This window comes from Melospiza melodia, chromosome Z (genome assembly GCF_035770615.1).
Source record: "Melospiza melodia melodia isolate bMelMel2 chromosome Z, bMelMel2.pri, whole genome shotgun sequence".
Classification (NCBI taxonomy): Eukaryota; Metazoa; Chordata; class Aves; order Passeriformes; family Passerellidae; genus Melospiza; species Melospiza melodia.
Genome location: NC_086226.1, coordinates 24,690,619 through 24,705,257, shown reverse-complemented (window position 1 = coordinate 24,705,257; position 14,639 = coordinate 24,690,619). Strand labels below are relative to the sequence as shown.

At 34.4% G+C, this 14,639-nt stretch overlaps 1 protein-coding gene across 1 annotated transcript in view; it reads left to right on the top strand.

Moving 5' to 3' along the window:
* FBXL17 (F-box and leucine rich repeat protein 17) overlaps positions 1 to 14,639 on the top strand; it is a 275,693-nt gene that overhangs the window by 88,432 nt on the left and 172,622 nt on the right. The window contains exon 6 of the mRNA XM_063181044.1: positions 6,936 to 7,066. Within this exon, the coding sequence (XP_063037114.1) occupies positions 6,936 to 7,066 (131 nt within the window). The remainder of the gene's footprint in view (positions 1 to 6,935; positions 7,067 to 14,639) is intronic.

Sequence of the window (14,639 nt, the reverse complement as noted above, 5' to 3'; positions counted from 1 at the left end):
CACTGAAAGTCAGGGATTGCTTAACCTGGAGAGGGCTCAAGGGAGACCTTGCTGCAACCTTTCAATACTTAAAGGGGGTTTGTAAGAAAAATGGGGACAGGCATTTTAGAAAGACCTGTAGCAAGTAGTAACATTATCTGCTGCATCTGTCTTTCCCAGAATTCATCTGTTGATGACATAATTTTTTGTTCTAACCATTTGTGGTTGGTTTTGTGTTGAGTACTTAACTGGTGTTTCATAACCGTTTAGTAGTAATTCCAGTCTGAAGTTACTAGAGAATGTGGAATCTGCTGTTTGCTCTCTGTGGCCTGTGAGTGTGTCCCTCCAGGCTGTGCAGAGCTAGTTGCCTTCTGTCCAGCTTCCTGTGTGCAAACTGGAGATAACAGCAGTGGCCTCGGTTGTGAAATTGCTTTGGGGCTGATGGATGTATAAAAATTGAGTAGTTTATTATTACTGTATTTTCCCCCTAGTAATATTAGCTCTCTTTAAAAACACTGCCACTTGAAAAATTCTAAATTACAGTGCTGCTGCATTGCAGAGCTTTTTTTAATAGCTAATTGTGGGGTATGAAAGAGAAAGTCTTGTATACTTAAGAAAAAGAAGAAACATTCAGGGTTTATTTTCAGTCTTTTTGTACTGAACACAATGGCAGTCAGAAAAAAATTGCTTTTTGAACAAGACCATGTCATCAGGTTGGTGCCTTTTTTCCTTGAAATTATTGTAAACTGAAAAAAATACTGATAATGTAAATAATGATTATTGGGTAAGATGAGAGGCACTTCATGTACATACACAGAAAGAAAGGGGAAAAAGGAGTGTGTTTATTTGCAATTCACAATTAGAGTCCAGTTGAAACCAGTTGTTCGTTCTGATGACCTGAATGTGTTTCATTTTCCTTTAGTTTTAATGTGTCAAACATCGTTACAAAGGAAGTGAATGACCTCCTCCATGACATCAGAGTATTTAGTCCAACGCTTATCTGTGTCATTTCTGTGGAGGCGGGAAGAATGTTTTAGTTTATCTTCTGGTTTCACCACATCTCCACTGACTGTTTTCTTGTTTTATCTTTTAGTATTTAATTAGCTTTCTGTGTATAATTTTTTTCTTGTTTGCACTCATTCTCCCATCCACACATCCTTGTCTCTCAAGAGTTTATCCCTGGTTATTTTCAACTTTGCTTTTCCTGTAAGTGTGAAGATCAACACAAATACGAAAAGTGCCTGTGCATATTAGGTGATAGTGTTGAGCACAGAGCAGCCAGAAGGGTAATCATTGTTCAATAACTGTATGGGAATAAGAAACTTTGTATTCTTTCTAGTGAGGTACTGATTTTCTAGTGTTACATCTTTGACCTCAAGAGCAGTGGCATTTTCCTCCCCCGTTGTGGTAATTTCTTCTCAGCAGTTTAATTGTTGCATTTTTAATAGACTTTGTACAGCTGGCATCAGCAAATCTTGACATCTAGATAGAGTTTTATTACCAAGCCACTTCTTTGGCTTCCTCCTTTGGTTTCTGGTATATATGCAAGAGTAATAGCTTTGTAACAATATACTCTGTGCTTCTACACCATGTATTTCTGACAGACTGTCTGGTAATTTTTGTTACAGATATCTATTTATGTATGAATCCTTGTACAGAACCTCGACAGAAAAAAAATTCTAACTTATTCTGCTAAACACCAATGCATGAAGACAGTTAATCTAAGAACTGTTTTTGGAATCATGTGATCTTCACTTCTTCATCTCATACTAGTTACCCATGTCCAATCTAACTTAGTGATACCTGTGTCTGAGTTGGTGGTCAGTATGAAGTCATTCAAAATTTAGATTTATGGAGCAAATTTTTGGGCTTATTCAGTGTAGACATCATCAGTGTGACAGATACATAATGATAGTCTACACATGACAAGACTGATTTTACAAGAGCCTTTCTGAACTGGGGTAATTTATGGTTTCTTTCTAGTAAATGATTTGTTTTGACACCAGGTGTTCTGCCTTTTGCTCTTTTTATGGTAGTATTTCAGCATACATTCTGATCTTAAAATCATTAAGCTTCCTGCCTAAGGGCATGATTGCTGTTCTTTGGCTAGGTACGGGGAAAACAGTATCTTAATCAATTTATATAATAAGCTGGATTTCATAAGGTGAAATATGATTTATTTCAATCTGTTTGCCTTTAGTAATGTGCCCTTTTAAATATTAGTGTTTCAATGACAGGAAAAAGGCATTAAGTGAGGGTTTTGAATGCAATGATTCTGGGACATTCTTCATGAGTGTTGGCTTGAAATTTTACCTGATGTGGTGCTGTGTGAACATTTTTGCATCTTGTCAAACTGGACCTGATGATTTTGTTGAATGAAGTAAAATGTGTCCCTCTTAAGAGGTTCTTCCTCCTATTTTGAAGAATTAGGTGGTTTTACCCAACTGCCATTTCTTTCCATGAAGTGAAAAAGACATTGCAGAGAAGAGTGCATGGTTGAAAGTGTTGGATCTAGGAAACTTCCATTTCCCCTCTATTGCCCCAAAAAATTTATTAGAAGTACTTGACAGTAAATAACATGAAGGTGTAAACTATGAATCAGTAAAAATGGAATTCTACAGCAACTTTCATAATTTATAAACTGGAAATGAGTCTTGTAACACAGATACTATATATGTAGTTTATATGTGTGTGAAAGTCCCTGCCCTAGAGGTAATTAAATCTTTGTCCTTCCAACAGAGTTTTTGATTTCTTGTTTGTTACTTAAGCAATGTTTAGGTACTGTGAACCTTAATGTTTCACAGTACCTAAGAATTGAAATTAAAACTTATTAATATGCAAAACATATTGATCAGTCTTTGGGAAAATAATCTCCTTTGTAACTATTCAATAATTTTCCAAATCTTTAGGCCATGTATGATTACTATTCTAGGATCACAGTATATCTGAATTGTATAGTTCAGTTATGGCAACTCTTCAGTAAAAATTAATGAATGTGAGTGATTTTTTAGAAATATTTCATAGATTATATTGATATTACAAGCCAAAGAATATGGTTTACAGTTTTTTTTTCATGTTACTGTTTTTCGTTTCCTGCAATCATACATTTGCTTTTGGAGACTTAAATCAGAGACCAGTTTATTCCCTGAAGGCATGTATACATAGAGTGTCAAGAAAATTAAGCCTAATTAGCAAAAATCTGAGTTTAAAGCTCATTAAGTCCTTATAAGGACTTACCTTCTGAAATTATTTGGCTGAAGAGGATTAATTTTACATTAATTGTTTAGCAGTGGACTTCTCAGTTATAGGTTTCAATTGGACTCAGGTTTAAAGTTCTTTTCCAACCTAAATGATTCTATAGTTCTGTTATCTTCTATGCTTTTTAGGGCAGCATATCTCTACAGGAAATAGGGAAGCATTCAATGGGAAAAAAATTGTGTACCCATTATAATAGCAATTTCTATACAATAACATCTAAATATTCACAGGAGTTGATACACCTACCCTTAAATTACCTATGATCCCAATGGTAATAGTAATTTTCTATCACCTGAAGCACTGCACATATTTTAGTATTCCAAGTTTCAGTAGTCAAGATAGAAATCTTATTAATTGCATGACATTCTGGCACACAAACAGTATGATAAACTCTGAATGTTCAAATATATCATTTAACATAAAATTTTATTTAAGGCAACCAAACAAAGTATTTAAAAACCTCAAAGGTTTTAACATTTTAAAATATCTGTGATCCAAAAGTAATGATGTCATTACTTTTGTGTAAGTGATAATCAGTAATTTCAACAAGAATGTGTTTATAAGTATTACACAAAATTAGTTTAAGTGTTGCTGCTTTTAAAAAATTCTGCTATTTTCTGTTTCATATTTTAAGCCCTCTGCCTACTTATTTGCGTTGTGTGTTTTGTCACATTAAATATTTCTTTTTCCATTAAAACATTTTAACTGAGGTTGCTGAGTTCAAAGTTTAAATTCTCCTCGTGCATGCTTATTTGCAAAGCTGTAAAATTAAGATTTCAAGAAAAGCTTGGATGTCTGCAGAAGAAGGGCCCTGAAATTGCTCAGTGAAATTGTGTTGCTGCATGAACAAAATAATTTTGGCTAAAAAAAAACCACAAAAGGAAAAATATTGTGCATCCTAATTCTGTAAGATTGAGTATTTAAGTCACGGAATATACTCTTGCTCTTGAATAAATACTGTTTAAAGGTACACTATTTTAATGTCAGAATTTATGAATGCACTGTGGACTCAAGCATCTGTTTTTTAATTGTCTGCTTTGGAGAAGTTTGGTTTTTCTTTTTAATATCATACTATTTAGCTATGAGGGTTAGTGTTTTTCTCTTCCAATTTTTTCATAGTAGTGATTGTAGCACTTCTCCCCCAAAATTACTTCTCAGGTAATATATAAAGTATGAAATTTGTTGTTAAGGTGTATATATATATTTTTTTAATGAAAATTATTACTTACACAATAAATTGCATTTATTGCAATTCTGTGACCAATAATGGGATGTTTATACCTCTTAAGTAGGCAGGGAGGTCTTCTTTTCACTGTCGTATTCAGACTGATCCAAATTTGTCTCAAGAGCAAGTGTGTATTCAGTTCTACAGGTCTTGAAAGCCATTGACACTTCTGTAATGGCAATTTTGAGGTTGTAGAGACTACGTTATACTTGAGTATGTATCAATCTGAAACAGTCTCTTCAAACTTCTAAGACACAAAGGTTTTCTTCATTGAGTATGTTGTGCTTGAGAAAAAAAAGAATTAACCTGTCAAATAGGTCAGGTGTTTAAAATGAAAGAATGTAACAGTGAAAAAGACAAGTGATGATTGAGTTGCTCTATACTGAATATAATATTAGATAGACTATTACTAGTGTGAAGGAAAGAAGCAATGAGGGAATGATCATTCTCCTGTAATGGTAAGGAGCAAAAATCTACCTTGAAAACCCTATCAATTTGGTAGAAAGGAATTCTAGGAAATCAGTTTAGTTTTTGATTCCAGCCATGCAATGCCAATTTTTTTTTTTAACCTGGGAAACCTCAAATGCTTTCTGCTGCATTCATCACTGGATCTTTGAGGTAGATAATATATGGTTGTAACCTCTTACCTAATTTGAAGACAGTTTTTAGGAATTTTTAAAGGAGTACTGGCCCCTTTCCAGGCATTGATACTTTGGTGTATATTTGTATGTTTTAGTCTGTAAGGAGTAATAATGGCAAAAGAATCACCAGTACTGTCATCTTCTCATAAGAATGTTGCTGAGAAAGAAAGATTGGGGTTTTCTTAAGTGGGAAGATTTTCTACTTGTCTTTTAAGTCTCCTTAGTAATTTAATGTCATAGAACAAATACTTATTGTTGAATCGTCCAGCAGGTGTATTTTATATGTCATAGGCATAGACCACATTATTGCCTGCATGGTTTAAAGGCTGAAATATCTAGTATGAATAGCTTTATGAAGGTGGGGAAATTTACAGTTGCTGAAAGCTTCCCCTTCTTGTAATTTACGCAGGAATAAAAGAGAAATTGGTTATGAGCTTTTTTTTGGCATACAGAAGATAAACTTGATGCTGGTGCAGTATGTATGAAATTAAAATAGAACTTGTAAAAGGTGGCTCTTTTGCCAACACAGTATCAATCACTATATGCTCTGCTCCCTAATACACAAAAAAGTTTATTTCAGAATTTCAGTGGCAATACAGCAAGTTACCTCCACAGTGACACCTGTGGTAGTATCATAATATTTGAAATATTATTGTCCTAGATTCTGTAGATGTACCCTAGAGATGTTCCTCAGAGGTGAGGGCTCTTGATATTATGCTTGTTTTGCAGAATTTTTGGGAATGGCATGTACCTTGTCTTCAGCATTTTTTGGAGCCTGTTAAAAACTTAAGGAACAAAACTCCACTTTCTAGGGAAGGCTGCCTACATTTTAAGTCCTTTTCTCTTCTTTCTTCTTTTCTTCTCACCCCATGCTGCCACCTCCCCCCCTACCCACTTGTCCTAAATTCATTGACTTAATAATTAACTACTGAAGTGGACCAATTTTGTGATCTCAGTTGGATGTCTTTACCTAATCAAATCCTTAGTCACTTAAATCACTGATGAGGATCATTTTTTCTCTCTTACAGGGAAAGTAAATTTAATTAAAGTGTCAATATTGCCTAATGCAATTATTTTTCCAGAGTATAACAGAGATTATTTCAGACAGCCTAAAAAGCAAACAGTACTTGGAGGTTATTATGACTAAAGTGATACTGGAGAAATCTGTAAAAAATTTTTTTTTGCATCTATAACTGATAAAAGTTGTAAAAGGGTTTGCTTTTGAAGGACATGGGAATGATTAACACTAGGAATAAGTCAGTTTAATTAGTGCATAACTCCTAATCATATTGTTTTGTGACTCCAAATTTTGTTTTTTAGAATATCCAATCTGTTATTGATAACTGTGCAAATGAGACTACAGTATAAATACTGTATTTTCCAGGGAGTTTGTATTATTTGTTTACTTTGAAAGCTTTATACTCTAGAGTCGCTAATTGCATTCATTTGAATCTAAGCACAAACATGCTGTCTCACTTCCTTCCATGCCTTATTTTTCCTGTGGCTCAATGAGTTGATATTTTACCTTGGTATCTTGCGCTCCATGTATTTACGAGGAGGAGGGCCTAGGCCCTTATTGTAGGTTGTATGATGCCTTGAGTGAGAATGTCTGGATTTTATGTAGTAACTGGGTGCCTGAATCACAACTTTGCTCAAGCTGAATTCTGTGAATATCTCTGGTATGTTTGCTTTTTGTAAAAGATATAGTAATCATATCTTTCATGACTAACTTGCACATACTGTGTAACTTCCAAAAAATTAACAATTTTTTCAACAGTTATGTATGTGAATGAATTTCAGATTATTTCTTTCTCTCATATTTGTCTCAATAGCTAAGAAATCTTTCAAGCTTGGATCTACGTCATATCACAGAACTGGACAATGAAACCGTGATGGAAATAGTAAAGAGATGCAAAAACCTTAATTCTCTCAATCTGTGTCTGAACTGGATCATTAATGACAGGTAACTTCATTAGGGCATCCAAAAGCAGTGTAATGCAAATGTAACTGGTTCTGTTAGTTGAGAATAATTCCTCATGGCTTGGGGGTTGGACGAGATTGATTAAAGCAAATAATGTTTGCTGAGTGATTGTTCTTGCTTGTTTTGGGTAAATCATCCAGACACCTATTTTGTGGAGTGTTGGCCTATTTCTGCAACGGAGAGCAGTTTAGTTATGACCAGATGGCAGGACTAATTTGTTTAATGCAGATTTTGGGAGAATGTGTAATGTATAAAGAGTGAAATGTTCAATTGCTGTTGAACTGACTCAATTCAATAGGTGTCCAGGATTTAGATAAATTTATATGCACTCAAACAGTGAAGCATACATTTCACTATATAAGTAAAAATAAACTGCTTGTGAATTAATAAGTGGAATTCTTGTATTTTTAGAAAGCAACATGGTTGTTTGGCTGGTTTTGATTTTTTTTTGCAAAGAACTTCAGAATCAAAATGGAAGAATGACACTGGGTTATAAACTAGCCTTTTCCTTTTAACCAGAATACCTCCTATCCTGCTATATTCTGTTCTTTTGATCAACTAATCTATTTCAACATCAAGTATGTGGACAAAGATTATGTATAGTTATATCACAGATCAGATGAAAAATGAGAATTTTAAAAGTGAGTATTTTTTTTAAACAAAAAATTGAGCAAAGTCAGTGCCTGAGGGTACAAAGGAAAGAATATTTTTAATTACTTCTGCCTTACTATTTCATTATAACTGCTGTTTTAAACAAAAGGAAAAAGATACTTATAACAGAAAGGGGTTCTAAAACAGTTTCATATAAACCAGAATAATGTATTCTAGCAATTGTACTTCTTTCCCATGATTACTCTTTGGTTTTTGTAATAAGGTATGCTTTCAAGGTTTTCAAAAGTCATTAAGGGTGTACTGATGTGTAGGTAGCTCAGACTTTGGTGAAAGTATAGTATTCTGAAAGTAATAAAATTGCATTGTGTTCGATAGGAAGTTCCGGTAACTTTTACCATAACTTCTTTTAGTCCTTAAGACCGTTTTTTGGATTTGTTTGTTTAGGTCAGACCTTTGATGAAACTTCATTGGTTTTGAAAGGATTTAGTTGCCTCATCTTTCTGTTTGTAGGGCTTTATTTTCACATGTGGAATGAGGTGACTGGAAAATTCCAGGATAAGCTAGAAAAAATAATAAGAATAAAAATTCATATTAAAAAAACAGGCAGTTTTCAGGTTTTAATTAAAGTACTTAGAAACATATATCCATCTGCTTGGATGTTTTGAGTACGACAGTCTGCTAAGTTTGATCTGCTGTCAAACTGTTCTTGAAAATCCTTTGTTAGAATTGCTATAATAATAAGTATATATTTTAATTCTGTGCATATTAGTCTGAAACTTCACACTGAGAATGAATTATAAGAATTGTGAATCTTAGCAAGACAAGGAAGCCCTTTCAAGGAGTGACAGATAATCTGCTTCTGTATTAACTTCTAGTTGTTTATTTTTGCTTCTTAAGGTTTTCCATTTCATGTTTTTTCTGATTGTACTTGTTACTACTTAATATAACAAAATTTGTAAATTTGAATTATCTTCTAGTTAAAAAATTAGAGAGAATTTAGAAAATAATTAATGCCTGTAAATCTGAAGCAGTTATTTGACAATTGAGAAACTTTTCCTATTTTAAAAGTGACATGAAACGCCAAATGCTAGTCTGAACTGAGTAAAGTTGGTTGCTTTACTCCTCCTGAAAGCTCAATTGAGAATAATGGAAAATTATATAAAAGGAACATGATAAAAATACATATGCAAATTAGTCTAAATTACGTAAATTAGTCAAATACTTAGGCTTAACCCTTTTTTTTTTTTTTTTTTTTTTTTATGCTGTTGGGTGGCTCCTAGTCAGAGGGAATGTCAGAGGAGATTCTGTCTCTTGATACCTTTCCAGTGCATATTAGATAGTAGCAGTCTAACGTTTTTGCCAATTCCTGTTTTAAAATAAATATTAGTTCCACCTCTCCCCCACTCCCCACCCCATTATGAAGCAGGTTTACTTGTGAAATTCAACTACATAGGACTTGTATTCCAGATCTTTTCAAACTTAAAAGGACAGTGTTGTGCTCACTTTACAGAACTGAGGGCTGAGGCTTCTTTAAAGCCTTGGAAAACTGTTTTGCTCCATTTTTTTGTGCATAATATTGAGTGTGAAAGAAAACTAGAGAATTTTTAAAATACCAGTATAACTTACAGGAGCTAAGTAGCTCTTAAGGCAGTTGATTATAGCTTGGCAGAAATAAATCACTGGTTTTAAAACTTTCTTTCAGATTTCATGATTGTTTCTAGAAATCCATTAAAATTCTTTCCATAAGCAAGAGTATAACTCTAGAACACTTACAGTTCTGTCTTGCTTGTGACATGATGTTAGAGTTAATCCTGTGATCATTACATTTCTTCTTAAATAACTTAAATTTTCGGAGTGTAAGAGCTCTGCTTGGCAGGCACTTGCTAAGATTTTTGTTGCTGTGATTCTTCTGCATATGCAAGAATTGATGAGACTGTTGTTTTTATGTTTTGATTAGAGCTCTTTTTTTTTTTTGACATATGCATCTAAAAATCTTATGTGGGACAGTAAAAAAACAAATTACCTAAGACAAAAAATATGTTCAGTTGAGATACTCTTGACATTAGTTTTAAAATGAAGAAAAAGGCTCACTCAAAAGCTTCATATACTGTTTTTTCAGATTGGTTATATTTGTTATAGAAAAAATCCTACTTCTTTCAAATATGTGTGAACAAAACCAAGCTTGCAAATTCTTTTCATATGCATCGTGAGTAGATTACATCAAGTCTTTGCAATTGGAAAGGATTGAGTTCTTTGTACATGGTGAGGTGAATAATATACTCTGAAGCTTGCTTTCAGTAACCTTATCACCTTGAGGTTGTTTTTATGGTCACTGCCCTTGTTCCTTTGAATTTCAGTTGATGAAGTAAAACCAGAACATCTAGAAATAAATGTTTTGTGGGAACAAATCCTGAGGGATTCAGGAAATGTAGTATGATGTGCTGGCAAAGTTTTCAGGGGTATATGGGTTTTTTAATAGTTTGAGGAACATCTGCTATTTATTATATCCATAATGATCAGGAGACAAACAGCAGACAGTCTAACTTTATTTTGTGAATCTCATCACTGTGGACTGAGAGTTGCAATTCACTTCAACATCTGTGTTACATAATTCACTTAGGGACAGACATTTTAAAACAGTGACTGTGAAATCTTAAGAGTGTTTCTGCTTGCTTCAGTCATTGTCTTACTAAAATATTTCCTTATATTTGTATAATATTTGTATAGAGGATGTTTGCCAGCCCCTACTGTATCTATCTTTCTTCTTAGAAAGAAGAGAATAATGTAGATAAGGCAAGGAACTTCATTTACAGGTACAGTGAGACTTTCTGTGCCATGGCACTGCCAGTCACCCAGGGTAAGATTCCACCTGCAATACAAAATTATCAATTAGTTTTACAGTGAAAGGACAATATTTTCCCAACCATTTAAGATCTTTGGTTCTTCCTCTGTAAGTGGTGCTACATGTTCTTGTAATAATGTCTCAAGAGAGCTGCATTTTTTCATGTAATTTATTACATGTGTTGTGGGTGACTTGGACGGCAGGTGCTAAGATTTTTAGAGCTTCTGAATGTTGTTGAGAGCAAGTTATGGCTGTGACTTGGAGGATGATAGGCATTATCTCCATGGCACAGTAAAACAGTGAGAATTTTGCTTAGTTATCTTGTGGTGATATTGCTAACCATCATTGGAGAGGCATTAATGTGCACCTCCTTGAGCTGTTAGCACAGATGAAAAACCTGGATGTAGTCCTGTTATTCCATTTCTGAGAAAACAGCTCTTTCTTCTTTTTTGTTTCCATGAAAATCCACTATGGATAAACCAGAGCAGGCAGTGTAATGGGACAGTCTACTGTCCAGGGTGAGGATTATAGTTGGAGTCCAGGACAGAGGAACTTGTAAATACAGACATTTCACAAGGAAAGCAGTCAGGAAGTCAACATACAAAAGAAATTCAGTGGAAGCATGGAAACACACCATAAGCCTGAAAAGCAAACTGTTTGTACAGCCTCAGAGTCCGGAGAAAGGAGAATTCACCTTCAGAGATTCTCCAGCTCTTTTATTTGATTAGGTCAATATTGCACTACAAATTTCTCAGACCTGGGTATCATAGTTGTTGGCACAGAGCGTTTTGGGGTTTCCACATTGTTACTCAGTAGAATAAATTTTGTTAATGTGGTCTTCCATACATTAGAGAAGTGTTCAAAATTTTATGTTGACTGCCTACCATGAGTTCATGTGAATCCATGTAATCAGCCTTGGGAGCATCTGATGAGACCTGGATTTGTTGTGGGTAGTGGATATAGTGCTGGAGATTATTTCATCAGGAGATTAGCTCAATGTGTTTAGTCCCAGAGCTGCTTGTATATGTGAATGTCCCAGCATTTCACTAGCAGATGTGAGCATCACAGTAGTAGCTCTGTTCTTAGAGTGTATTTTTAATAAAATGCAAGGTTAGTGAGCACTAGAATTATTTTCTGGAAAAGTAAAAGAAAAAGTTTTTTCCTTCTGAAATTAAAAGTCTCTGCATATTTGACATGGAAATTATTTTAATGAAATTGCTTCTAAAGGAAGAATTCAAGGCTTTCATTTTGCCTATGTTTTTCCTAATCAAAAATGCCCATTTTAACTTTGATGACTACAATGCTGATATAGCATCTTAGCATTCATCACTTTAGATGTGACTGAAGTTGCAATGTACTCAAGAGCATTGATACTTATTCCTGTATTATCTGGACTTGTGAATATAGTAATGTCTTCCAGAAAATACCTGTACTTTTGTGCCATATTTGTCATGAATCACTCTAGGTGAATACTAGCATTTCTTTATTCTAATTTAATTTCAGCTATTCCAAGTTATCTGAGAAATCTCCTTAGAGTACTCTGCATATTTATCAGATGTTTAGTCAGCTGCATTAAAAACTAGAACTCAATAAAAACTGAAATAATGTAACACAAGTCAATTTTACTTTTTAATGTAACACAAGTCAATTTTACTCTTTTGAATGTCATACTTTTTAATTAAATTTAGAGGAAAATTTGCTTTACCCTGCAGATGTTTTGTGAAATGATTTGAGACTGACTGTCAAGTTTTTTTAAAAATTCAGAACAAAGCATACAAAGTTGGACAAAGAATACACCTAAGCATGGCAATTTTCTTTATTGACTTTAGGTTCTGGGTCTTGTATTATTTTTTTTAATGATTACAAAAAAAAAAAGAAAAAAACACCCCTTTTGTGAATTAGTCCAGAGTAATGGGATAAAGTGAAATGAGACATCCACACAGGAACAGCAGAAGAGTATGAGAAGAAAGGGGCAACAGAGAAAAGTATTATGATCTGAATGCAACCCACATTTCACATTGCCCTCTGGGAGAAGAGAAAAGGGAGGTGGAAGTAAACTTTGCTCAGCAAAAAATGGCATCTGAGGTGTTTCTAAATTTGTTCTTGTTTCTCATTGTCCTGCTCTGTCTAATTAGCAACTAGATCAGTTTCTTCAAACGAAGTCTCTTTTGGATAGGTGGCAAGTGATTTCCTATTCCTTATCTTGATCTACAGGCTTGTTCCATCTTATTCTGTTTCCCAGTCCTGCTGAGAAGGGTGGCTGAGAAGCAGCTGGGTGCCCAGCTGGCAGGCATTTAAGGTATCCTTACTCAATGTCCTGCACAAACTACTCCCATATATGTCCTACCCATGGCCTGCAGTTCTCCAAGGACTGCTCCATTGTGGGTCTTTTCCATGGGATGCAGTTCAAGAATAAGAAGTAAAGTAAAGTAAAGAACAAGTAAAGAACAAGTTGCTCCAAGCATGAATCCCCCCCACAGCTCAGTTTGTGATGCTGTGAATGCCGAGGTACCATTTATGCTTCAGTGTTTCCTTTGGTCGACTTGGGCATTGTCATTCATGTCTTATTTCAGTGATGTGATATCTTACATAATTTAGTTTTGCTCTTGTTGTGCAGTATTGTGTGAGAATTGCACCTTTCATGCCCACGAGTGCAGGATGAACTTCCTCCAGAATAAAGCAGTGGCCATATATTTATGCTATTCTGGGTATCTTTGTTTTAAATGTTTTCTTACTCGTCAGTGCAGTGGAAAAAGAATGTGGGGTATGATTCCCCACATATCTCAGCAGTTACCCCAGAAATTACTAATCTCACCAGTGTTAGTCATCTTTTCAGCTTTTATTAACGTGCCCTGAATCCACTTTATAAAGGCTTCTGGGAACTGTTTCTTCAGCATTGTTATCAAAGAAATTAATTTTTACAAACATTTGATTAAAACAGATTACTCTCATACTATCTGCAGAGTTTAACCAATGATAAAATTTAGAATGCATTTTATATAATTAACTGTAACTTTCCAAATATTAGCTTTGGCCTGCTAATTCTACTTATCTCTATAACTGAGATAAAAGTGGTATTAAAATAAATAGTTTTTTTAGGGACCATTTTTTGGTGGAAGTGGATGTTATCAGAGACAGTAAAACTTTCAAGCTCTTGTCATGATTTGCCATGCTTTGCCATGCTTTTGTCTTTCTTAACATACTTGAAAAATGGGGAAAATAGTCCACTGTTGTCACACTGCTGAAATGTATGATAAATGACGGTCTGTAAGTAGTGAAAATATGAGGAGGGTGATTAAGTCTGACAATTCTCACATAAAAACTTGAGATGATAAATATCCCCTGTGATTAGTTGGTAATTTAGTGCAAGGGACGAGCATCAGCCTAAACAATTTTATGAGTTGTGGCATAAAAAAAACCTCTGTGAGGTAGGTATGTACTTGTTAAACCAAAGGAGAAATTTCTTAAACTTAGTTGCTAATAATTAAAAATGGCAGACTTGACACAAAATGTGGCTTGATGATTTTCTGTATGACATTCCTTACAAAAATTAGGAAAGTGCAATGCTTCCTGAAGGCATGGAAATGACAGTGTATTATAAATCTGATTCCTCAGTGCATCATGAAAACGGAAAGGTTTTGTGTATATATAGAATTTCTGTACAGATAAAATAGTTCCAGTGTTATAATTTAAAGCAGTACAGAAAATTAAAAAAAATCCAACCTGCCATGGCTCTGAAAAGAAGATGTAGTCTGCATTGCAATTACTGTTACATTCTGAGGTTGCAACCTATAATTCACCATGCAGTCAGAACAGACACAGTACTTGAAAAGATGAGAGAAAAAGGGAATGGGTGTCCCAATGATTTACTGCACTGACTGTATTGTTTAGAGCCTGTCAGTATATCCAGTATAAATACCGTTTGAAAGAAACATAACCATGTTCTAAATTCACTTTAGGCTGTTTCCTGCTGCATGGGTTCTAAGCTCAAAATGAAAAAAAAAAAATGCAATTATTTGGTGGGGTTTTTTTTCTTTGTATATGTGTGGGTGATCATAAACCTATCTTATGGTGGGGTCATGCAATCATATAAACAGGAAA